At 37.4% G+C, this 26079-nt stretch overlaps 3 protein-coding genes and 1 pseudogene across 3 annotated transcripts; 1 reads left to right on the top strand and 3 right to left on the bottom strand.

The window, feature by feature from the left end:
• The first annotated feature begins 775 nt into the window (after window positions 1–775).
• On the top strand, window positions 776–1478 carry LOC110772223 (alcohol dehydrogenase 1-like). Its single transcript, XM_021976646.2, has 4 exons — window positions 776–962; window positions 1062–1144; window positions 1242–1317; window positions 1426–1478. The coding sequence occupies exons 1-4, from the start codon at window positions 791–793 to the stop codon at window positions 1476–1478; spliced, it is 384 nt and encodes a 127-aa protein (XP_021832338.2). The 5' UTR covers window positions 776–790.
• Window positions 1479–1652: 174 nt separating this feature from the next.
• Window positions 1653–3607, bottom strand: LOC148296042 (uncharacterized; annotated as a pseudogene).
• Window positions 3608–8108: 4501 nt separating this feature from the next.
• LOC148296041 ((E,E)-geranyllinalool synthase-like) lies at window positions 8109–10711 on the bottom strand. The gene is made up of 4 exons (XM_088250676.1): window positions 10387–10711; window positions 9922–10111; window positions 9679–9848; window positions 8109–8230 (listed from the first exon to the last, which is right to left on the bottom strand). Exons 1-4 carry the CDS (start codon window positions 10709–10711, stop codon window positions 8109–8111), a joined length of 807 nt encoding a protein of 268 aa, XP_088106802.1.
• A 10134-nt stretch (window positions 10712–20845) lies between these two features.
• On the bottom strand, window positions 20846–25534 carry LOC110772263 (S-linalool synthase-like). Its single transcript, XM_021976693.2, has 12 exons — window positions 25216–25534; window positions 24713–24911; window positions 24068–24237; window positions 23600–23720; window positions 23361–23479; window positions 22978–23183; window positions 22686–22801; window positions 22492–22593; window positions 22174–22389; window positions 21845–21974; window positions 21482–21727; window positions 20846–21400 (listed from the first exon to the last, which is right to left on the bottom strand). The coding sequence occupies exons 1-12, from the start codon at window positions 25532–25534 to the stop codon at window positions 20846–20848; spliced, it is 2499 nt and encodes an 832-aa protein (XP_021832385.2).
• Between the last annotated feature and the right edge of the window lie 545 nt (window positions 25535–26079).

The following is a 26079-nucleotide window of genomic DNA, read 5'->3' as shown; positions in this document are numbered from 1 at the left end:
CAAGAAAAAAAAAATGATTACAATTTATAAATATTGGAAGGAGAAGAGTTTGTATGAGGATTTGGTGTGGAAAGTGAATAAAATTGTTATGTATTTATAGGGAAAACATCCATAATTTTTTGGTATTTTTAAATAAATTAAATTAAATGTTTTTGGATTTTTTCCACTCGCTAACATCAGCATGACATCAGCACTGACGTCAGCGCCTTCAGGCTTGAGCCCAAGCAGGAATTGCCCATGAGCTTGCCCAGGCTGCTGGGTCCCAGTGCTTGCCGGGGCTGGTTTTGTTGCACTGGAGGGGGATTTGGGCTCTCGGGGGGCCTGTTGCCATGGCAGGGCCCCTGCGCTGGATATGCTCTTAAGGCTTGTAAGTAAGGTAAATTTAGCCCATTCCAATTTGAAATCTTGAGAAAAGAAGCAAGCGAAAAATATGTATAACAATCTATGGAAGTCCACTCTTCAAAATTATTTTATATATAAGGTAGAATGGACTATTTTAAGTTAATCTTACTTCCTCTGGATTCAGAATGGACTATTTTTCCCAGTATTGGTTCCTTTTCTTTCTTCCTTTCCCCCTCCCTTGGCTTCCATAACCTGGTTTAGTTCACATTACGAATGCAAATGCTGATTTCACACTAGAGTCGTTGAGAGTGTTAGGGACGGCGTTAAAAACCTCAAGCCAGGGGATCATGTGCTTCCAGTTTTCACAGGGGAGTGTGGGGATTGCGTGCATCGCAAGTCTAAGGAAAGCAATATGTGTGACCTACTGAGAATCAATACATGAGGAGTTATGATTGGTGATGGGAAACAAAGGTTTTCCAAGAATGGGACTCCTATTAATCACTTTCTTGGCACATCCACCTTCAGTGAATATACAGTCATCCATGAAGGCTGCCTTGCCAAGATCGATCCGTCAGCACCATTAGACAAAGTCTGCATCCTCAGTTGTGGTGTCTCAACAGGTTTAGTGTTACACTCTCAGAGCATAATGTTATTGCATATTTGATGATATGTGTAATGGTAAATGTTTTTCTCACCAAAAAATGGAAATAAAAATTCAGGATTAGGTGCTACTCTGAATGTGGCAAAACCAAAGAAGGGATCTTCAGTTGCTGTCTTTGGACTTGGGGCTGTTGGCCTGGCAGTAAGTTTGGGATAAATTTTGTTGACATGTCCTGAATTGTAGTTCTTTGCCATTTATTTCCCATGTGGCATTCATAATTATATATATGTTTCTTTAGGCTGCTGAAGGTGCAAGAATTTCTGGGGCATCAAGGATTATTGGGGTTGACTTGAATCCCAAGAGGCTTGAGGAAGGTACTTGTAATTTTGTACATTTTCATTAGTTTATCATGGTTTAACATTTACTTGGAAAATATAAGAAACAAATTCTTGATTGATACTTTTATTTCCCCTGGTTTTAAGCCAAGAACTTTGGAGTAAACGAGTTTGTGAGCCCAAGGGCCGAGAAATTATAACTCCTAACAGCTTAATTCGGCAAAGCATAGAAATTGGTACTGAAAACTGAATTGACATTCATTTGAAGACACCAGATATATTTCTTCTATTAATCAAAATCCTTTGTTCCACCTTCTCTGTGTGTGACCACAAATGATACGAAAATGAGTGAATGAGCCCTACCAGTGAGGATGTTACTTATACTTCTCCATGATTCTCCTGGCTTCTTCTGGACTGTCCTCCATCCCCTCCTCCTTTGGTGTAGAGGTGGTGCCTCCGCCCCGCTTTGGTCCTTCATCCTTATTCAAAGCTATAAATGTAAAGTATACAAGTCCCATCGTAGCCTGTTATCATACAATGCTTAGTTCATTACAATTACATAATATTTATGTACTCAAAAAATAAGGTCTATCTATACGAGAATAATGCTCTCTTACTGTCAACAGGAAATTTACTTGTCTACATTGCATCTCCTTTCCTTATAGAAACTAGTAACGCAGAAAAAGACGTTGATTTTAAAACACAAACACACAAATGATAGCACAAGCATACTTGATATACATTTTGGAAAAAGCAAGTCAAAATAACATCATCGATCTACTGTTCTTGCAGGAGGAGAGAAATAGAAACATACCAGCACAAAGAAAACTGTAGACAGTAAAGACTTGAGTACAAAGAGTGAAAGAGCCAATGCAACTACTGTCACAGAAACCCTTGCAATTGATCTTGGCACAGAATCCTAGCACCCAAACACAAAACGCAAACAGAATATCAAAAATCTTCAATTTGTACTAAAAGCAAGAAAAACACCCTGCATTGAAATTGCAAAATCGATAAAAGTTTGAAAGGGTAGACTAAACATAACTTACCGCCACAAGATTGGTTCCTGCCTCAATTCCATCTCTCCCAACCTTCCAAACTGTTTGTACAACTATTTTACACAATTCAAACCAGTAGTCAACACAAATGTAAACATAAAACTCAAGGGTAAACTATCTGCTCTCTTGTATGAGCAGGAAAGCAGCAAAAGTAATTCATGTGATGCAGAAAGGTAGAAACACTTGCTGCACATGGCAGCACGTCAGCTAGGTTTCACCCACCAAATGGTAAGTTCCCATGGATATTATGGTATGGATGATTAGCCAGTTCTCTTAACTACCCGATTAACGGGTGATCACTCTTTAATGTAAGAAGATTCAAGCTGTTCTAAACGGTTCCATTCTCTAGTTATAAGGACCTGACCCACCCAGGCCGCCTAACTCCCGCCTAGCCGCCTAGCGCTTTTACCTTTCGTGCCTGATTGAAATCTTTACAATAGCTTTTTATTTTTTGACGCCAATCATTTACAATTTCATTCTACTAACCACTAACCGGAGTTCCAAAGCACTGAATTGAAATCCACAATCAATTTTAAAAATTGCTAGGCGGTAGGCGGGCGCCTAGGCGTTTTTTTTTAAAATTTATAATTATTTTGTATTAATCGTGGCCCGGTGGTGGTCGTCGCGGGTGGAGGCGTGGTGGTGGTCGTTTGTCGTGAGAAGAGAGAGAGAGAGAGAGAGGCAGCGTTAAAGTCAGGAAAAAAAAATATTTTTAAAAGGACCCGACCCGACCGCCCAGGCCGCCTAACTCCCGCCTAGGCGGATTTTTCGAACACTCGACAATTTAACGTTAAAAATTGTCATAATCTAACAGAAATTACATGCTTTCGACAGATATTCACCAATACAATGCTATTCAGTTGCAAAAATACCTTTTATCAAAATCCAAAAACCAAAAATATAAAAACACGATTCATAAAATAGCAAATTCGACGAACCCACTAAACAACAATGTTCAGGGATCATAAATACTAAACAGAAGAAGAAGAAGAAGAAGAAGAAGAAGAAGAAGAAGAAGAAACGCAGGGAAGTGCAGCTAGCTAACCCTTTAAGAAATTGGACTGTGCAGCGAACACAACAGGAACAGAGCGATACCTCCGAGTCCTCTGCCTCTTATTAATTTGAAGAGCTGAGACCAAAGACTGCTTCTTTAACCTTAACAATTACTTAGAAGTGAAGAATTGAGAGTGGGTGAAAGCTAGGGTTTGATTCTTGTAACATCTTGGAGAGTGTGGGGTTATGCAGCATAGGCTCTGGAACATAACTGAGCCAGCCAGCCAGCCATAAATATCTCTCTCCAATATGATTACTTTACGCACACTAATTGAGAGCTGGAACCGCCATTTTAGCTTTCACCCAGTGAGTCTCTCACTTTCTCTCTCAGCCTCACAACAGCTATCGCTAACCTAGTTATGGCTGAATTTGTTATTGATTTTCAGAGCTTGGCCCATTGTTTGTGCTGTTGGAGAGAGAGAGAGAGAGAGAGAGAGGAGTTTTAGGGCGAGGGTGGGATAGAGGGATGGATTGTTGTCGGCTGTGGCCTTTTGGTTAGGAAGCGGGCTGTCATGAAGGAGAAGGGGGAAGGGGAGCTTGTGGGATAATTAGGTTGAATTTTTTTTTCTTTTTAATTATGTTAGTTTTAAAAAATGCAAGTTTTTAATTATAATAAATTGATTTGGCAAAAAAATAATAATGAATTGATGAAAATCACTTTACAAAAATATCAAGGACATGCACTGATGGACAAGTAAAAACTGGGGCCCTTTTCCTTCAACTTTGTTGCCAGCCATGCACTGATGTGAGGGAGAGAGAGAGCACATCAATTCCTTAATCTTTAATAAAACTTTACGGAGGAAAAAGAAGTAGGGGTGGGCATTATTACCGAAAACCCGACCGAACCGGCCGAATCGGACTGTTTTTGGTGGTTTGGTTTGGTTTTTATAATTAAAAATGCATGAATCGGTAAAAAAACCGGCCGAACCGGCCATGAACCGGGTTGAACCGATTTAATTTTCTCCAAACCGGCGAAAATCAAACCGGACCGAACATTTTAAATTATATTATTTTAAAATGAATTAAAACATGTGGCAGCAGCTGATTCGTCCATTTTAAACCCAAGTCTACACCTTGCCACACTCGATCGCTCGCTCAAACAAGCCCTAACATTCCATTTCTTCAGCCGCTCCAAATATTTTTTCACTTCTCTCTCTCGATTAGATCTGCTGCCTCTGCCTCTCTCACTCAACCTCTCACTCAACCTCTCACTCAACCTCCTCTCACTCAAACAAACCCTAACCTAAGTTCTAACATTTCATTTCTTCAGCCGCTCCAAATTTTTTTTCACTTCTCTCTCTCGATCAGACAGATCTGATCTGCTGCCTCACTCTCTCACTTAACCTCCTCTCCCCAAAAACCAAATCCGTCGACTTCTTCTTTCAATCTCTCTGTCACTATCGTTCTCTCTCTCGCTCTCTCTCTTTCTCTCTCTCAGTCACTCGCAGGGTGGCTCTCTGTCGCTCTCGCTCTCGCTCTCTCTCTCTCTCTCTCACTCTCAGTAACTCGCGCTCTCTCAATCAGTGTCGCTCTCTCTCTCTCTCTCACGGTCACTCTCGCTCTCTCTCAGTTTTCCTCACTCGATTTTTCTGTCAATTTGAGCCGCAAATTCTCATGAACGAGTCTGACTATGTTGTGATTTTTATTATTTGTATTTATTTATTTTAGGGCCGAAAATTTATATTTATTTTGTCTAACTATGTTGTGATTTTTTTTGTTGGACAGATTGATTTTGAAGGCTAAGGAAAGGATTGGCTTGCCGCTGGTTGTGTTTTTATTTCTGGTAATTTTCTATATTTTTTGGTTCAGGAATTTTTGGTGTATGTTATAAGATGTTTGTTCACTGTAATGAATAATGTCTGATAAAAGGAACTACTATCTGGCAATTTTCTTTTTATTTGATATTTTTTGGGGGACACTGCCTAGCAACCGAGTTTTATTACGTATTGCATTTTATGTACTGGTTATGTGCTACGTATATTACTATATTTAACATCTCAAAAAATTCAGGTGCTAGCTATACTAAACGAGTTTGCTAAAATTTCTCGGGTTATGTCTAACACAAGTTATAATCCTTACCTCTGTGTGTGTGTGTGTGTCTGCTTCTATACTAATCGAGTTTCCTAAAATAATGAAAGAAGAGAATGGAAACTTTTTCATTTGAAATAGAGTTCATTTTTTGTTCTCCACTAATGTTCCTTTGTGATATCATTATCTGTACAGAATTGATTTGTAGGCTAAGGAAAAAGGATTGGCTTGCTGGTTGTGTTTATTTCTCATAAATTTTTATATTTTGGTTGCTGTCATGGAAATTTATTTGTTTTCATTTGGATTTTCTTTTAAACTTTGCAAATATGTAGATTGTGATTGAGATTACTCTCACAATCAGCTATGATTTGTAATAATTATTGGATTATTTGGACATGAGTGGTGGTTGATAATTTTCTTAGGTTTTAAGTGTTTTTTTTATATTTGAATGATGATAAACTTTAAATAGGAGAAACTGGAAAAACAGAATGGGCCTGGAAAACTGTTTTTTTATAATAAAAAATGGGCCTGGAAAACTTTAAAAAAAAGAATGGGCCTGAAAAACTTTAAAAAAAACCTTCAATTCTTGCTTTGTTGGGCCTCGGCATACATCAAAACCGAACCAACCCGACCTGTTTAATTCGGGTATCGACTTAAGTCGAAAATGGGCTTAATAAACAGGTGTGCGGTTAAGGATTTGGGCTTGCCGACATGACCCGGTTCGGTGAACGGTTTGAGTCCATAACCGACCCAACCCGACCCGTGTGCAGCCCTAAAAAGAAGTGGATTTAATTCTCTTCTTTTTCTAGTCCCTATACTCTTTGAGGTACACAAATAAAACAGGACGACGTATCAAACAAAAAAAAAAACTGGATGCCTTTTGACTACTTTTAAACCCTACCCAAAATAACATATGCTAAACCCACAAATCATGTTCAAATTGAACCAAACATTCATTCAGAAACACTAGCATTTGGATATATGGTGCTTTACACAAAGAAATTAGGTCCACGTGTAAAAGAGCTCGAATTATACAGGGTTATTTTCATTAGCCATTGTCCAAGCCCATCTCTCACTCCGTTTCTAGGGTGTCTAGTAATTGTAGAAGGTTAATTTTACATGATTCTCACTACATAATTAATAGTCACTGACGTTTGTGGTCTTGATGGGGTGCTTAAAAACTTTAGCGGCATCTAATAGTTAATAATAACTACAGTTATTCATACCCATTGTGTTATTAGCCACTTCATCTTGTGACACAAATGTCAAGACCAAACACAAACCCATGCCGTGCCCTTCTAACTAGGGCTATAGCCAAACCAAAAATATGGAAAAATAGTCTACATCTAGGCCAAGGAGATTCAAACCTCTCAAATGGATGTCAACTAAGTGCGCTTTTCCCTTAGGCCATCACATATTTCTTATATATATTTTACTTATAGGAATCTAATATTAGTAGCTTCTCACCCACATCCATCATTGCAATTATGGAATCTATTTATATGGAATCTCATATATATAAAATCATAAACTCTTCTTATTCCATTTGGTCTTAATTGTTGGAGAACAATCAATATAAAACCAAATAACAGAATAATAATCAAAACGAAGTATGCTTTATATAAATATAATCAAATCAATACAAGAGTAGAATAAATTACAAAATACTGACTTGCAGGGACGGATCCAGGAATTTTTCTTCCAGGGGTCAACGTCTAAAAAGTTAAAAAAATTCTATACAAAATACACCCATAAATTTTTTTATATTAAAAAACCCTTAATTTATTCAAACTAACAGTAACTAACCAAAATAAAACCTCCTTGGCAAAAAATTAAAAAACAAACCTCAACAACTAATCAAGAAAAACATCAATATTCATCCCATAAAAATAAAACGATAAATTATCATTCATATATAAATCATTGAGAAAACAACATTACAAAACACCTATTAAATCAATCCACCATATTTTTATTAACTATATTAACCAATCCACAAAAGCAAAAACCTTATATTAAAATGCACAAAGATTCAACACTAAAGTAACAAACTATAAACCTATCAACCTACTAAGAAATATTATAAACATTGCAGGACAGTCAACAATGTAATTTATCTCGGTTACAACTATATCGATGTATTGTGTATTAAAATGCACAAAAACAAATTATAAAATAGAATGAGCTAAAATTATGTAATAAAGAAAAATACATGGAAAGGAAAAAAATGTAAAATAAAAAGTAAACACAAAGTAAAGAGCAAAAGGAACAAAGACAAAAATATATACAAAAAGAAAAAACTGAAATGAAAAAGAGGAGAAAAAGCAAGATTGGGAAAGAGAAAAAAACAAATTGGAAACAATATGTTTAATATAAATATAAATATAAATAAAAAGAGAAAAACAAATTGGAAACAGTACTGCGTTTGAAATGTCCACTGTATTGGGGATTGTGGGCTTTATCGGGTAGCAGCTCCATTGCTTGCTGTTGCCCCTGTTTATTTTAATATGTTTAATATATATATATATATATATATATCATTAAATGAAACAGCGTCGTTTCTCCGTGAATCAAAAGACTAAAAAAGGAAGCGCTCTGCGTGCAATGCTGCTTGCTGCCCTGAAGTTGAAGCTGCTGCAACCCTTTGAGGCATTTTCTCGAACAGATGGCGGGCATGAATTGCCCAGCCATCTAGCCATTGCAGGGGTCAATTTTTCTTCCTCTAGAGGCGGATTCAGGAGTTGCAGGGGTCACTTGACCACCCTTGCTCCTCTGTGGATCCGTCCCTGCTGACTTGGATTGATGATAGAGTCCTGCAGAGTTGCAGGGTTCTTTAGACAGTATTTAGAGGTCAGACACCTCTTCATCCAACAGTTACATTAACTATCTAACATATTTGAATTTCATATAATAATTTTATCTAAAACGAATTTCTAATTAATAAATCCATGATGAGTGTAAGATCCCACATCGACCAACGGAGAGGGGGTTGATGTGCCTTATATGTACATGCCCGCATCCATCTAGCACGAGGCCTTTTGGGAGTTCACTGGCTTCGGAGTCATGGGAACTTCGAAGTTAAGGGAGTTCGGGCCTAGAGCAATCCCAGGATGGGTGACCTACTGGGAAGTTGCTCGTGAGCTCCCAAAAATAAAATCGTGAGGGCAGACAAAGCGGATAATATCGTGCTACGGCGGAGCCGATTCCGGGATGTGACAATTTGGTATCAGAGCCACTCTGTCGTATGGTGCGAGTGTGCCGACGAGGACGTTGGGCCCCTAAGGGGGGTAGATTGTAAGATCCCACATCGACCAACGGAGAGGGGGTTGATGTGCCTTATATGTACATGCCCGCATCCATCTAGCACGAGGCCTTTTGGGAGCTCACTGGCTTCGGGGTCATGGGAACTCCGAAGTTAAGCGAGTTGGGGCCTAGAGCAATCCCGGGATGGGTGACCCCTTGGGAAGTTGCTCGTGAGCTCCCAAAAACAAAACCGTGAGGGCAGAGAGGGGGGCCCAAAGCGGACAATATCGTGCTACGGCAAAACCGATTCCGGGATGTGACAATGAGGCCCAAATTTGCCTCCACTAAGCCTATACCCTATTTAGTATTTCTAAAGTGTTGGTGCTTATAAACCATGGAAGGAAACAACTCCCTTCCAGTGTGGGACTAAATGCAAGTGTATTTTTCCTATACAAACTCTAACATTAACCACTATCATCGGCTCCTTGACTCCACGGATGTTTCTTCTGTTGTTTATCCTCGGTGGAACTTATGGAGTTTGGGATGCCCTTAAAGTGCAAATAGCACTTATTGCTTGGATTATGGTAGCACTACTCCTACTAAGTGTAGTTTGGGTGGCTTGCTCACCACCATTTTCTGTTGGTTACTGGTTTCTCTTTGGTGATTGTCGACTTGCTTTGGTGGTGCAATTTGTGGCTGTTAGATTGTGCGGCACATATCTGTTATTGGTGTTAGGGTTTCCTAATGTTGTGTTGTGTTTTGTAGGCTTTTGCCTTTTGTGGGCTTTTTGCTGTTATGTGGGCTCTTTGCCTTTATGTGGGCTTAATGCCTTTATGTGTGCTTTACGTATTTTGTTAGTTTTATTTGTAGTGGGCTCTATGTCTGGTTGTATTACATTTTGTTTGAACTCAATTATTTGAGTTCATTTTGATGTAATCTAGCTTTGACCTTCTATTTAATGAAACTCGATTTGAACCAAAAAAAAATTAATGCAAAATATCAAAAGAAGACTACGTACCTCCATAACCACATGTTTGGACAATAGAATTCAATTTGACCAAAAACTCCTTGTTTCCTGTCTTCATGAAAGCATACGCAATGGCTGATGGGGATTGGATTAACCCATCTTCAAGATGTTTTAACATGAGTTCTAGATAATACTGTTGCTGACCACAACCAGACACCCACCTGCCCCAACAGAAAACTAGCTAGATAAATTTTCATACTTGGGATATGAGAACCAGGCACCAAATTAAACTACCTGCGCGTTTGCAATATTTCTTGTCTCTCTAGGAAGACTTGTTCCACTAGCCCATTAGAAAAGTAAACATGTAAGCCTTTGGTCTCTGCAAGTTCAATCATTGCTGGGAAAACTATTGCAAACCACTTAGGAAAAGAACCATTCTGCTCTTCCAAGAGCTTCTCTGTGTTTCCATGGATGAATGCCAACCCTAAACATACATATACATACAGTCGAGTCAACAAACACAAAAAGGCAAAGTTTGCAGCAATTAGTTATGCGCAAAATTTGTTAATTTTCGGGTATAATTGGGTACTTTCTTCTTAAAGTATGGTTCTCTTGATTTAAGCTACTGAAAGACTGTAATGTTCGTTGTAGATATTGCATTGGTAATAGAAACAATCCAATAATGATTAGGGAACTGGATTTTAATAGAATCCGAACATCTAAATTAGAGAAAAACTTTATATATATTTGCGTGTGTACCTCTCTGAATGGCATCGTGGCCGACATTCCATGTGGTAAGTGCAACAATATTAATGCAAGCAAGAGTTGAAGTGAGGCACTCTACGGTGGGATGAGCAATATTCTCACCCCAGAAACCTCCTCTGCTTTGGTGTTGGACAACCCAATCCAAGCACCCCTGAAACAATGGTTGATCTGATTGTTGAGGGTTGGAAACCATTGAGAGCCAAGCAGTGTCATAAGGAGAAGGAGGCACAAGAGAATAAACATCAAATTCTGATGACGCTAGGAGATCTTGTTTAACCTTCATTAAAAGATTCTTAACTAGAGATTCTTGCGAATCCATTGAAAAACGACCATATGTCTATCTTCTCTTTTTTTCTCAACCTGCTAACACACAATTATTCTGAGCTTCTGTATGAAAAATAGGTACAAGAATACATTAGGTAAATTATATTTACAGTATTAGGTAGATTAAGTCTATATGAAAAATAAGTACAACAATACATTAGGTAAATTATTTATATTTACAATGTTAAGTAATCAAATATACATTAGGTAAATATACGTTAGGTCCCTCAAACATAAAATATTCGAAGTAAGTCTATTTGAAAAATATGCGTAAATAATCTTCAAACAAAAACACAGGAAGCAAGAACAATTAATACCTAAGTGGTCAAATTTGCAATAAATTCCACTAAATACGTTTAAATATAATGTAGGGGAATTTTAGGAGGAAAGAAATCATCACAGTAAAATGAGAAAAACCAACACTTAATACACCACACATAACATGTTAAACTAAAATTAAGGGTACTTGTGGAATCTTAAATGTATAATAAATTATATTTTAAACTTGATTAGGTAACTTGTTGATTTGGATCCTATAGTCATCAGATTTTACTTATAAAAATTTGGGTTTTATTTATAGAAAAATAAAGTGATGAGATGAATGTAAGAAAAAATTAGTTTGAAAGGGAAAAAACCAAATTGAATATATTTATTAATATTATGCTGTAAAAAACTCATAGCATATTTATATTATAACTAGAGCTGGCAAATTTGCAGGTTACGGGTCGTGTTCGTGTCAACCCGTTACCAAATCCAAACACAACCTGCACAAATTCGCGAATAACACGACACTACCCGTTATGGCTAATGGGTCGTTTTTCACCCGTTTCACTCATTTAAAAAATAAACAATATTTTTTAACAAATTATTAAATGAAAACACCTCAAATTAGAGATATAATAAAAATAAAGCTAAAATCCTTAAATAAGTCTTACACTTTACACATTGGCAAACAAAAAAACTCTTAGACAATGTGAGTTTCAAATTAATCTCAATTGAAACAAGTTTTAAATAAAATGTTAAGGAGGAAAGGAATAAGTCTAGAGCCACCTCCATGAACATAATCTCAAAACTTCAATCCTCCTTGAACATAATCTCAAAATTGCATTTTTCACCAATTATGTTATAATTTATGAAGGTGCGATGGCCATACTCAAACTTGTATGACATCAAATGGATTAGAAAAAATATCCGGAGTGACATATGGACCACCGACCACGTCTATAGTACTGTACATGTATCCAATAATTGTAGGTCTAGTAGGACCAGAATGTGCGGTATATTAATCAATGACAAATCCATATAAAGTCGATGGTGCTGTATTTCAGTGTAAATACGTTTTGGTCTGAATACAACAAATCCATAAGAAAAATGAGTTTGCTCCATTAATAATGCACCGCAGGAATAACAATACTATTCTGCGGATGAGTTTCCTCATCTTCAGGACTTCGTCATTCTGCACCAATGCATAAAAAAAAAGCATATTTGAGTATATATATACAAACAAAGTTGTTTTAAGTTTTTATAATGGTGTATTATGGTGTACTAAGAGTATTTTTGGTAGTTAAATAGAGTGCACTTAGTTAATTTTACATTTTAATTTAAATATTATGATGTACTCAATTAATTTTAAGAAGGTTCGTTTAGCAGTACTCTTTTAGATATTATCATTTTTTTAATTGAAATGGGTTGAATTAAAATGCCTAATATGCACTCAAATCTAGCCCATATTCTCCAATGGAGACACCTACAGGGTGATTAGATAGCAAACATATATATAATGATTCAAAAAAATATCAATGACATTACAGTTTTTATATAAAATAAAAAATATCTATTGCCAGAGTTCCTATTTGATTGATGCGATTTAGCATGTTAAGAGCAAATTAATAGATCTGAAATTAATGCGGCATGGAATGAAATATATGTTACATTAAATTAAGAAATTAGTGAAGCTAGCTTTTCTTTTATTTCGTCTTCATCTGTAATTTGTGATTTAGGTTGGGTTTTTATGTTTAGTTAGGTGGGTGTTCAAGATTTCTTTTGGGTTTATTCTTCCTAAGATTCCGTTTGATTTATGGGAAAGGAGGCTTGTGTATTGTGAATATCAACACATGGTGGGTGTTAGAGACAAGAATTACGTATAACAATAGTACTCGATGATCTATTTTCTCATGTCCTTTTAGCTGGACAATTAATCCTATTTGTGTGAAGCTTTTACGTTCTGAATTATACACTTCCAAAATGGTCCATATCTATCATCTTATTACCTCTACAGTTTCATCTACCTTGGGTTTGTCTAGCCTTGCCTTGCATTGCATTGAGATCGCATGCATTGCCTTCCCAATTCCTTCCACTCATTCTCGCCCTCTACTTCTAGTCATTTCTCTGCCCCCTTTTGCGTTCTTTTCACTTGGATTGGGCTCTGATTTCTCCTTTCCTTTTGTTAATTTCAATTTGGGAATCTTGGATTTCTGAATTTTTGAATTTTTATTTATTTCAATTTCAATTTTTTTAGATCTTAAAAATAGTTTGGAGTTCAATACCAAACAAGTTTTTTAGATCTTAAAATCAGTATTTGAAAACTCATGTTTTTAAAAAGAATTATGTTTTTTTGAGTAGGATACCAAACATGGGTTATGTTTTCCTGAAACTTAAACCTTTATAGGATGGGTTATGTCCATGAAAAGAGATTGAAAGATGGGGCGAAATCTGTCTTTAGGACATTGCAATTCTTGCAAGCCTCAATTGCTAAAGTTGTTAGTATTTCTATCTATTTGTGTTTACTTATTTACATTAATTTCATGTAAATTTGTGATTGTATTTGATTATTACAATTTTGTTGAGAATTATTGTAATCTAAATTCATATTTTCTATTGTTCCGCCAAAACGCATAACATTAGCATTGGAATTTTTTTTTTTAAAATTGTGAACAAAAGTTTAGGGGGAGATTGGCTACACTCACCACCAGATCCAGGGCTAACCCATAACTTTGAGCCAGAAGGACTTACGTGTACCACCCAACTGCTAACTATCACCGGCATGAATTTATGTAGGATTTAGCACTGCAATAATTGATGTACTTGCACTACGCCAAAAATGACCTTTAGCAACATATATATTGGCTATTTACCCATCCTACTATGGTATTCGTGACAAATGCCTATATACATTTCTATTGGATATGAGAATTAGTTTTTGAGTTGTGTGTGATTGTGTGAGGTTGGGTTGGTAGAGGGGTGATTTCCATTGTGATTCTTTATAGAAACAAAATTGATGATATAATGTAGAGACACAGAAATGTGACTTTGTTAGCCATTGCAATTGTTGAGTAATGTTATGTGAAACTTGCAGCGAATAAAATTGAAGGATCCATAATTTATATTGTGGATTGTAAGGCCCGATCACGGCCAAGGGCGAATCCACGTATATGCTAGCATATGCTCTAGTATAATGCTGACTTTTGAGATTCGGCTTATTGTGTAGGCTCAATCTAGACCAATCAAAGAAATCAGCCTGCCATGGACAAGAAATCAGTCGGCTGCAAGAAAAAAAACAAAGATATGGAGCAGACGGAGAGAGTTGGTGCTCAAAGGATCTCTCTATTTATGTTAAGAGTTGTTGCTTTGATACCAATTGAAATTGGTACTTAGGTGACGAGGGGTAAATTTAAATGCTATTCAAACAGACACATCAATATTCACACACTTTAAAACTTGACCAAAGATGATTATGACTAGTCAACAACTAGTCATGAAAGCCATAACTAAGAACACACAAAGCACACCAATTTGTACATGCAAGCCTAGAAGATTACTAGTAACAACCTAGGCACTCAGAAGGACCCGTCAATCTAGGCATCCCCTGTGCTAGCAAAAACTATGGTGAAAGTGTGTGAAAGCATCATAATCAAATTGTTGAGGCCCAAAAATCCAAGGGCTAGGCCCAAACTTGTTCTTAGCCCGGCACAAATAATTAGTCGCAAAAGAAGCCCAATCAGGATATAAAAGAAATTGTAGGACACGCCTACATAAGCCGTGGGTCATGTGTCACGCCAAGCAAGCATGCGCAAAAGGGCCAAAAAATGCAATGGCCTTATAAATTCACACTCATGAACCTGTCCGGTGCCATTTAATTCGATATTGGCTTAATATGGCGCAATAAAACTCAAGCACAGGCACGACAAATAAACACGCAATGCCGTCAAGCCATGCTACAAGCTCGAGTGGGCCCAAGCCACGTAATTACCCGGGGCTTGCTGAGAAGGTTGTGGTATGGAAGGAAACAAGCGATCACAGAGCCCATTGAGGGTTCAAGGAACAAAAGTTTTAAGCCACTTGGGAGCATTAAAATTCAAGCCCGTTCCTCGGACCCAAACACATGGGATAGCATGAGAGAGGGAGAAAATTAATCCAATGCCATAGGAGAATATCTAGTTTTCTATGATACTTAGACAAGCCTACATCAGTAAAAAGCCCAAAATGAAAACAAAGGGGTTGTTTCCAGCAGCTTGACGAAAACCCATTGAATGTTGGAAATAGCATGCCAATAACCCAATACTATGCACAAAGCCCAGCCCAGCGCTTTATGAGAAATCCAGCATCGAGCTCCACCCTTATTAGAACACCAAGGTGGTCAACGAGGGACCATGGCAAGGACCAAAGGAAATCTATGTACGAAGAAGGAATACCCATTGGATAAATAACTTCATCCATTCTCTCCTTTCCTCTGCGAGCTCCAGTTTGAAAATCAAGGGAAAAAGCAAGTGGCGCCTCACCCCCATGGGGAGACCTAGCTGTACAAAAAGCCTTGGAACTCAAAGGGGCTTGCACTCCGGTGGAAGAGATTTCACCAAAATGAGTGAATGGAGAGAAGCGAAGGAAAAGTGGGAATGGAGGATTGATAGAATTAGAATCCTGAACGCCTATAAAAGAAAACTCCCTCTACCCAGCAAACACACACCATTCCAGAGCAAGACCAAACTTTGTCAAGCAAACTGAAATTTACCCCATCTTTTATTCCATCGTTTCTCTCTTTCTGAGATAGAAACCCTCCTAATTTTCCCTTCTTCCACTCTAAACCTTCTTTTCTGAAAGAAACTCAAGCTTTGATCTCTCTCTCAAATTGCTAAACTTGTGAAGGCTTAGCTCCCATGCAACAAGCTCCTCAAGCTAAGTCACTAATAAACTTAATACGTTCTTCTGGTTGTTGGTGAAAAGAACCCAAACGTATTTTTCTAAGGCTTCAGCAAGTCTTTTAAAAATTCTTTTGGGAGTCTGGTTCTTGAACTCATGCATCAGGAGATTTTGTTCGTTTTCTTCTTACAGCAGCCCAAGCCCATTAGTCAGGCTGCTGGAACAAAAAGACCCCTACACAAGTAAACAACAAACAATAGATAATGATGACTAGTCAACCGCAAGAACTCAAACCCAGAAATACATTAACATCATGCGATGACTAGTCAACTATCAAGAACACAAACCCAGAAAATTGTGAACAACAAAACCAAAAAAATTGTTCACCCAGAAACCCACCACTGGGAAAAACTGGGGGACATCATCCGACCAGGCAATCTGTTGCGTAGATACAGCTGCACCAAAATGGATTCAGCTGCATCCTCAACTTGTGATACTCGCAAGTGCACGAGCCGTTCGGTAGTATAGCGTATGTAAGTGCGAGGTCGATCCCACGAGGATTGGTGATTGAATGATTCAATTCATTTTCCCTACACAAAACAGAAATGAAAAAGAAGGGAAATAAATAAAACAAGGAAGAAAGAAAATAACTAACTCAAGCAGATAAGTTCCCAAGTTCAATTAGATTAACGGATTGATTCTAGCTAATGTATGATTAAGCCATGGTGTGTGGTCATAACCTTGTGTTCCTAATTCCCTAATTTGATCATTTGTTGTCTAACCTAAAATTAAGCATTAGGAACCCATTAAGCATAGAAGAACAATTTAAACAACCAAGCATGTATCTAATCCCTGTTGTCGAATGTCCATACATACTCTTCCTATTCATAGTTCAATTCGAATTAAAGCATGGTGTATACTCTTAATTCAAACCAAGATAGCTAACATGCAAGCCTTAATGGTGATCAATCATTCAAACTAGCATATTAACTTATAAGCATAATGAATAAGAACATGAACCATAATTGAAACTTGGAAACTAATCAAACTTGAGACTAAAGAAAAGAATTTACATAATGAAAAGTAAAGTGGAACTAAGAAAAACTTAAGGAAAATTTCAACACAAAAGATTTCATTACAACAATTGAAAACTAGAAAGAGAAACTAAGAGAATTTGAGGGAGAGAAGGGAAGGGAGCTCTAGAGAAGTGTTTGAGAGCTCCCCCCCTTGGGGTGTGTTTACAAGCTTGGGAAACCTCACTATATATAGGCCTAAGGAAGCTGAAAATCTGAATTAAGTATGGCTAATGCATACAACACTTCCATTATAAAATCTGAAATGGTTGATGCACTTCACTAATGCATACAACACTTCCATTATAAAATCTGAAATGGTTGATGCACTTCACTAATAAATCCCACCAGCAGCCCTAGCTCATCTTCATGTCACCATGATCAAGCTTCCAACCAGAAATAATAGCTCATCCTGAGGTCAGCATGACCAGCAACTTCAAGGGCTTACGAATTGGGCTTCCCTTAAGCAAATTAAGACTTTAAGCACTCAAACTTGAAGTTCAGAATGTCTTCTTTCCAGCCATATATCATTTGGGCCAATTCAAGGTCGGAGGAGGAAGTTAAGGCCAAAACAAATTGCTAACTCATTTTGCGCGCTGATAAAATCCATCCTGAGCATGGCTCTGTGTTTGCTAGGTAACAGACTCCATATTTATCCAATGGGGCTGAATTTTGGATATGTTATATTACACACCCATTGGAACAACTTTCATGAAGAATGTGGCCGCATCCGAGCTATGTAGGTTGCTGAAACAAAGCTTGCAATATAACCTACGAAACTGGGCTGGCAGGGGACTGTAGCCAAAATTGAGTTTGTCTTTAAGCTCTTCATCCATTCATCCAAATTAAGCCCTAACATGCATGGATTGCATCATTTACTATCCAAAGCCCTCATTATTACCTAAAGCTCAATGAACTGAAAGATAAACACAAAAAGGATTAAAAGCACAAGTTTAACTCAAAAACATAACCAAATCATAAGCTAGAAGGGTACAAAATGATATGTAAATATGCACCGATCACAATCCACTAAGCAAAGAAGATTCTTACAGAGAATACACAAGCAGGCTCAAGAAATCCTAGATCTATGTAGGAAACAAGCTATACCTCCTCCGAGCAATCTTCTTCTCCAACATAGTTGAGCTAGTAGCTAGTCCGTCATGTAAGTGGCAGCTAGTCCATCAGCTTCTTCACTCCATAGCACCGGCAACTCAGCTCCAGATCGAACAAACATAATGAAATATAGATTCTGAGATGAAAGGGTCAATTCCTTCAAGAAACCATACTCTTGAAGAAATCATCCAAGAATCTGATCCAGACTAAGAACGATGACTAGTCATAATGAACCCATATGCAGACATAAGAAGATGACTAGTCATAACTGAACCCAGATGCTGATTTTAAAAAAGCATTTTCAAAATCTCACAATGAAAAACCTTAGAGAATGCAGAGTATAAGTTTTACTCTCAAAATTTCTCAATAGGTAAAGTAGATTTTGAAAATAAAAGCATATTTCAAAAGCTATTTGAAAACCTCATTTGAAAACTCAAATCATACCCAGCTGCAAATGCAGAGAAGAAGAAGAAGACCTTTCTCTCTCTCTCTCTCTCTCTCTCTCTCTCTCTCTCTCTCTCTCTCTCAAAGATGCAGACCTCATTCTCAGAGAGAATCTCAGAGAGAAGATGCATAGCAAAATCAAAACTCTCAAAACCTTTCTCTCTGAAATTGACAGAGACAAAAAAATGCCTCTCAAAAATCAAACCCCATACTTAGGGCCAGTTTGGCATTGCTGTGCTGTGAAAATAATCGCTGTCATATTTGCTGTGAGGGAAATCAGCTGTGAGAGAAAGCAGTTTGGCGTTTGGTAAACTTTTTGTTAAAAGTGTTGTTGGTATTGATTTTCGCATAATCAGAAAATAATTGCCGCATAATCATTAAACCCAGCGCCTCTTCGAAACTAATTTATGCATAATCAGAAAATGAAAGCACCTCATTAGCTGCTTTCCCTTATGGCTTTCTCTCATAGCAATTTTTAACAATAAGTGATTTTCTCACAGTTTACCAAACAGGCTAGGCTTCCCAAAAATTTTAAAAAATCACTTATTACCCCAAATAAGTAATGCCAAACAGGCACTTAGTCTCTCACTAGAGCTCTCTCTCTCTCTCTCTCTCTCTAAAAAAACCATATCAGAAATTGTAAATGAGAGAGCTCGTGAGTCCAGACCAGCCCTAGCCTTTTTGGTAGGTCAAAAGGACACTTGGCAGCCAATGATTGGACTTACAATAAGCAAAATCACGTCCCTTGGTTAAAAATCCCGTGCTGGAAAATATTGGACTATATGACTAGTCATCTCGACAAAGTAACAAATACTGATTTGGTCTATATGACTAGTCATCTCGACAAGGTAGCAAATGCTGATTTGGCATGTATGACTAGTCATCTCAACAAAGTAGCAAATGCTGATTTGGCCTTTATGACTAGTCATCTCGACAAAGTATATGGATGCAAATGCTGATTTTCCTATTAATGACCATTATAAATGAATGCACAATTACCTTGGTTTTGTAGCCTCATAAGCTCTTCAATGTACTTCAACTTTGTAGCAAATACCCAATGCCTATTTTCTAAAGATGAGCTAAGAGGAATTACATGAAAGTGTACATTTGGCAAGGAAAGCCAATTCTAACAATCCTAAAACTAACACCACCACATCCTCCTCCTCCTCCTCTGCCACCACCACCACCACAACCACCACCTCCTCCTCCACCTCCACCTCCACCACCACCACCACTACGCCGCCATTGCTGCCATCACCGCCACCTCCTCCTCCTCAACCTCAACCACCACCACCTCCACCTCCACCTCCACAACTGCCATCACCACCACCACCACCACTACCACAACCACCACCTCCACCTTCACCACCACCACCACCACCACCACTTTCACCATCACATGATTAGTCCATAACACTTCAACATCATGTCCATTTTAGTCATTATTCACAGTTACAACAATTTATATTAAAATTTACCAAACGGTTTTGACACTGATTTTTGTACTAACAGTGTTTTAAAATATTGTTTACCAAACATGGAGCTACTTTACTTTACAGCTAATTATTTTCAAAGCACAATAAAAGCAACTTTTTTTAAAAGTGACAGAAATCCTAAACTGGACCTTAGTGTATCCATAAAAGGAAGCTTTTTTTTTTTTTTTTTTTGGGGTCGAAGGGAATGACAAGGGCTTTTTTTTTTGCCAAATAAAGATACAACTTACAAGGAAGCACAAATACAAAAGTCAGAAAATAGAAAAACTAGGGCTCCTTAACAAAATAAACATCCAACCTAAAATACTAAAGTAGCATGCTCAAAACAACAAAAGCTCAAAAATTACCAAAACTCTAAAATCTAACCCTAAACTAAGCCAGCCGTCATCACCACCAGATACGCCGCCCTGCCACAACAAGAGGGAGGTCTAGGAGAACCAAGAGAGGAGATCTGTAGAGTGTGGATGTGGGGGAGCAAGCCACCATGCATCATACTCAAGCGATCTATCAAGTAGTAGTCAAAATTGACCATTGATTTACAGAGCCCACAAGTGCAGATCGAAGTGTTACATCTGAGAATGAGTTGTTGGAGTAAAACACAGTTGTAGCAATCCAATGGCAAACCAAGTAACTTTTAGGGGTAGAGGACTTTTGGTTTTGAGATTTTGTGGGGGAGAGACACGGGTCGACGGAGGAGTGGAGGGATGAGAGGAAAGAGAGATGAGGGAGATGCAAGGGATGTAGAACAAAGGGAATGGAAGTTCATAGGGAGAAGTAGAGGATCTCTGGGTCAACATTTGAAAATGCAGAGAAAAGGCTTTTGAAAGGAAACACATAAATTAAAGAAAGGAACCCACATAAAAGGAAGCTTTAGATGTAAGCTTTGGGCTTTGAAAAGGTTGTATAAATAATTGGGTTTCTCATCTTTACTGATAAGATTCTAGAATAAGGCTTGGTCACCAAGTCTTTCCTTGAGTTCCCTTGGACTTTGATAGCACAAGTGCTCTCAAAAATCCCATTACAGGGCTTAGAAGAGCTGTAATGGGATTTGCCATGGATAGCCAAACTTTTATCCTTCTTCAAACCAAGAATGCCTTGCATAGAGTTGAGTGGCATAAATGATCCTTGCACATCTTCCACTCTCAAGGGATCAAAAATTGCTTTGTTGATGTCAGCAAGCAACTCTGTTGGGGAGTCAAATGCATTTGTAGAATTGAAAAACATCTGAAATGCTTTGAGGCAGTGAAGGTGAAGTTGTTTGCATTCTTCTGGCATTTCATTACTACTCAGAGCCAGTTCTTGAAACTCTTTCTTCTTTTCATCCAATGTCTTCTGTACAATTGCTATTGATTCTTCAACCCCCAAATTTGGATTTTCCTTCATGTGTAGCAGAACAAGGTTTGGCTTTCCCTCCTCTTGCTCCCTCTGCAATTATACCATTAGCAAACTGAAAATTGAAACATATTGACAATTAATTAAGAATTTTGTCATTAAATTAATATGCACCTGGTAGCTTCTAATGTCATTCAAAAGCCTTGTCAAAAGCATAAGTGAATTTGTAAGTGTCTGCCTTTGAGGGCACTTGAGGATGTCTATTTCTGGAGGTGGATTAAGCAGAAAAGCAGCTGGAAGAAGAATGGTCTGTGAAGCAATAGAGCTTGTGGCCACTTGGAGGTACTCAACTGTTGATGGGGCATGCCCATTTCGGCTCCAGTCAGCTTCCTTTAACCAGCTTGCAATTGTTTGGCACCACTAAGATTCATTTGGTAAAAAGTTAAAAATTAGTAACAAACATTTTTACTTTTTACCATAGATCTAATGCGTGTGTAAGAAAATTTTGTCAACCGAAGTTTGAAAGTAAAGTCTTACTAGATCCTGGAGATATGCCTTTATGTCATATCCATTTTTATTGAAGAATTGCCCAGAAATGTCATCAACAAGGTCTTTGAGAGCATTGAATATAGTTTTGCCATGTCCAGTCAGGCCTTTTGGCTCCCATCTGATTTTATATGATACCAACATTTAGTTAGTATTGACAAAATTCTATTTGAATGCGAGAACTATATATATATTTTATATAAAGTCGTACTCATAACACTACGCATACCGCATAACAGTGAGTGTTGTAGTTACACATCGTGAAACAAACTTTATATAGCTAAAGTATACAAGAATCATTGTTTAACATTACGTTGTACCTGTTGATGGCATTGGCAAGAGCATCCAATTCATCCATTGAACCTTCCCTGTCAAAAAAATCATCAGCAACTGTAACAAGAATTGCACCTTTCACAAGTGCCAGCCGTACATCTGAAAGGGAAGAGTTTGATGCGGTTGAAGCAACCGCAAAATAGCAGTATGTGGTTTTCTGTCGAGCAAACCCCATGTCAGCAAGACCCATGTCCTTTGACCACCTGCATTATTTTTCACCACACAAAAGGAGAAAAAAAAAAAAAGGTTTCACTTTTCATGACTGATTAAAATAAGATAAATAAAACAATTAGGAGAGTTTGTACCTTTCTAACTCCTTCAATTCATTTCTGAATACGGACTGTCTCAGTGTATAATTCTCAATGGCAAGTTGTAGCAGCGTGGCATTGCTTTGACATGATAGTAATCTGCAGGGAATAATTAATCAAGTAATTAACGGTAATTTACCTGATTGTGAAAATTGGACTGCCTTTAATCTAATTGTAGTATTAGTAATTACCTATAAGATAAGGCATTTCCTGTCCATGGACCAAGAGTTTCTTTCCACTCAATGCACCTCCTGTGCTCTAGATGATCCAACCGTGCAAGCCATGGGATACTAAGTTCATGCTTAATCTACACAAGGGAAATATGCAACAAATTGAGGAGCTGATTAAGTAACTGATTAAAATTATCATTAAAAAATTTAAATGAACAATAATGGCCAAACTTTTACCATATGTTTTTAAAATTTTGTCAAATAATACACGTGCGTATTTTTCTCATCTCTTCGCAAATAATATAAAATATACCTGTTCTTGCAAATTTGTAGAGTCTTTTATTGTTTCCTTTTCTAGTATTCTTCTTGAGAATGCCCTGGCATCCTTAAGCTGATTTTCTCTTATAAAAGTAACATCAGTTGCCCTGTATACGTTATACATGGCACTCAAAAAAGGCTCATGATGCTCTTCTATGTACGCCACTATATCTTCATCCTCGAGGAACCTGCAGAACTTCTCTGCATATAATTGCAAAAAACGTAAATTAATATTTAATTAAAAACATTCAGTGTGCAATTCAATTAATAAAAAGGGCTAACGACAAAAGACCCCCTAAAGGTTTGGGGTCATTCTCAATATGGCCCTGGAGTATGCAGTAACTAATAAACATATATGTAATTAACATTGATCCTTACCAGGAGAAACTCTATAACCATGTAGTCTTAGAAGTCGAAATGCGAGAGAATGTGTATAGAGTTGTAGTGGCAACGCATGCTTTGCCATACTCTTTGGTTCTTCGCAGCTGATGTAACTTCTGCTTTGTCGATTAGAAAAAATAATTAATCAATAACCAGATTAATTAAATGGACATGTTAATTATCTTTATATATCTATATATGCTTAATTAATGTTGAAGATAAGGGCTGGGTGTCACCTGTAAACTTGGCCCAGCAGACTTGTAATCTCCTCCATGAAATGCTCCGCCAGCCCCAGCCTCTCAATTTGGTTAATTAGAAGAATCTTTACAAGGTCTTCATCAAAGGGGACCGCAGGAACTGTACACGTACCAAAATTGTTCTACTATGTTAGCTCATGTAGTTTTCTTATTTTATTTTTATTTTTAATAAAATTGATATTGGGGAGGGGGTCTCGAACACATAACCTAGGTATATGAAAAACTGTGTTCAATCACTTGAGATACAAGCTCCTTAATATTAACTCATTTGTCATTCAGGAAAAACTATTCTCAACCACTTGAAATACAAGCTCTCCTTGCTATTTAGTTAATTTTTCATTATTTAATATATTAACACATACATGCAACGTCAGTAATATAGGTGACAAACTACGTAGGCCAACAATGACGTCATATAATACAAAATATAAAAAGAAAACTACGTACCTCCATAGCCACATGTTTGGACAATAGAATTCAATTTCACCAAAAACTCCTTGTTTCCTGTCTTCATGAAAGCATATGCAATGGCTGATGGGGATTGGATTAACCCGTCCTCAAGATATTTTAACATGCGTGCTGGATAATACTGTTGCTGATCACAACCAGACACCCAGCTGCCCAAAACAGAAAACTGGCTTAGATTAATTTTCATAATTGGGATATTAGGCCCGGCAGGAGAAAAACTTTGCTGTAACGGGAATAACACTATTTTGCTTTTCTCTACCAATCACGCTATGCCACGTGAAAAAATTATCACGCGTGTAATAGCATTATTGGCCGGAAATAGTCAAAAGAACACGTGCAAGAGTTGACACTTGATTGGATCGGTGGTGGGGCTTAGGAAATTGCACGGCAGCATGCTGTTTCACTAGAGAGAAACTCTCATGTATCAGGGATAGCACTTTTTGCTATCCCCAGCCAATAACGCAAAACAACTTTTCCACACATGTCATTGTGTTATTAGCCGGGGATAGCATAACAGTGCTATCCCCATTACATGTAAGTTTTTTAGGTTTGACTGGCCATATTAAGTCTATCATAAAGTGTACTTCGTATTAAACATAAAGAGAAATTAAAATTTAGATCTACCTCTTCGTTTTGAATATTTGTTGTCTCTCCAGGAAGACTTGTTCTACCAGCGCTGCTGACCCATTAGAAAAGTAAACATGTAGGCCTTTGGTTTCTGCAAGTTCAATCATTGCGGGGAAAACTATTGCAAACCACTCAAGAAAAGAACCGTTCTGCTCTTCCAAGAGCTTCTCTGTGTTTGCATGGATGAATGCCAACCCTAAACATACATATACACAGTCGAGTCAACAAACACAACAAATTAAGAAAAGTTTGCAGCAATTAGTTATATGCAAAATTGGGTATTTTTCATAATTGGTTACTTTCTTTTTAAAGTCCAGTTCTCTTGAATTAACCTACTGAAATAGTGTAATGTTCGTTGCACGTAATGCATTAGTAATTGAAACAATCCAATAATGATTAGAGCAAATGTAAAGAACTGGACTTTAATAAAATCAGGACATCCGAATTAGAGAAAAACTATATATATATATATATATATATATATATATATATGTATGTACCTTTCTGAATGGCATCATGGCCAACATTCCATGTGGTAAGTGCAACAATGCAAGCAAGAGTTGAAGTGAGGCACTCTATGGTGGGATGAGCAATATTCTCACCCCAGGAGCCTCCTCTATTTTGGTGTTGGAGCACCCAATTCAAGCACCCCTGAAACAATGGTTGATCTGATTGATGAGGGTTGGAAACCATTGAGAGCCAAGCAGTGTCATAAGGAGAAGGAGGCACAAGAGAATAAACATCAACTTTTGATGACGCTAAGAGATCTTGTTTAACCTTCGTTACAAGATTCTTAACTGAAGATTCTTGCAAATCCATGCAAATTTCTTTTTTTTTTTATATTTAGAGTTAGTGCTCACCTCACACGTCTTTTTGCTTTTCTTATTATTTCTTTGTGTAGGTTCGTATAATGTGTGTGCTATTTATAGAGTTTAAGTCAAACCATTCAAAATGTGTATATATTTAATACTTCCATAAATGTTTTTTAAATTAAAGGGTTCTTAGATGTGGGTCCGATTTGATCAAGATGTAATGGATGTATAGTCCACGTGATTTTCATTTTCAATTGCAATCCAATAACCTGCCTTGCCAAATAAGCAAGTATATCTACAATTTTTAAGTAATTTACAACATATGCCACTATTAGAAAATGGCAAGTCTTGAAAACACCTCCTAAAATTAAGGGGCCACCTACAATCAAGTCCATGTGAAACAAATCTTTGGCAATTCATGCTTAATTAACATATTCAGCATTTTTGTTATATATATACATATATACCTTCAAGGTATTAGTTTTTTTTTTTCTTAGGGTTTCCATGGAGTTTTATCTCAACTATTCATGTGCGAGTATACCTGTTGTGGAG

Source organism: Prunus avium, chromosome 3 (assembly GCF_965620075.1).
Source record: "Prunus avium chromosome 3, drPruAviu1.hap1.1, whole genome shotgun sequence".
NCBI lineage: Eukaryota > Viridiplantae > Streptophyta > Magnoliopsida > Rosales > Rosaceae > Prunus > Prunus avium.
The sequence above is the reverse complement of the archived record's forward strand: the minus strand, read 5'-3'. Positions and strand labels throughout refer to the sequence as shown.

Bases quoted from the DNA above. Each gene is read 5' to 3' on its own strand.
- LOC110772263 (XM_021976693.2), bottom strand. From the start codon at position 25,534: ATGGATTTGCAAGAATCTTCAGTTAAGAATCTTGTAACGAAGGTTAAA. The intron at 24,238-24,712 runs GTAGATCTAAAT...TGTTTTGGGCAG, and splicing joins CAAATATTCAAAACGAAGAG to CTGGGTGTCTGGTTGTGATC. The intron at 23,480-23,599 runs GTGACACCCAGC...TCGACAAAGCAG, and splicing joins CTGCTGGGCCAAGTTTACAG to AAGTTACATCAGCTGCGAAG.
- LOC110772223 (XM_021976646.2), top strand. From the start codon at position 791: ATGATTGGTGATGGGAAACAAAGGTTTTCCAAGAATGGGACTCCTATT. The intron at 1,145-1,241 runs GTAAGTTTGGGA...ATGTTTCTTTAG, and splicing joins TTGGGGCTGTTGGCCTGGCA to GCTGCTGAAGGTGCAAGAAT. The intron at 1,318-1,425 runs GTACTTGTAATT...CCTGGTTTTAAG, and splicing joins TCCCAAGAGGCTTGAGGAAG to CCAAGAACTTTGGAGTAAAC.
- LOC148296041 (XM_088250676.1), bottom strand. From the start codon at position 10,711: ATGGATTCGCAAGAATCTCTAGTTAAGAATCTTTTAATGAAGGTTAAA. The intron at 9,849-9,921 runs GTAGTTTAATTT...CTGTTGGGGCAG, and splicing joins GAAATATTGCAAACGCGCAG to GTGGGTGTCTGGTTGTGGTC. The intron at 8,231-9,678 runs GTACGTAGTCTT...GCAACTCTGCAG, and splicing joins CCAAACATGTGGTTATGGAG to GACTCTATCATCAATCCAAG.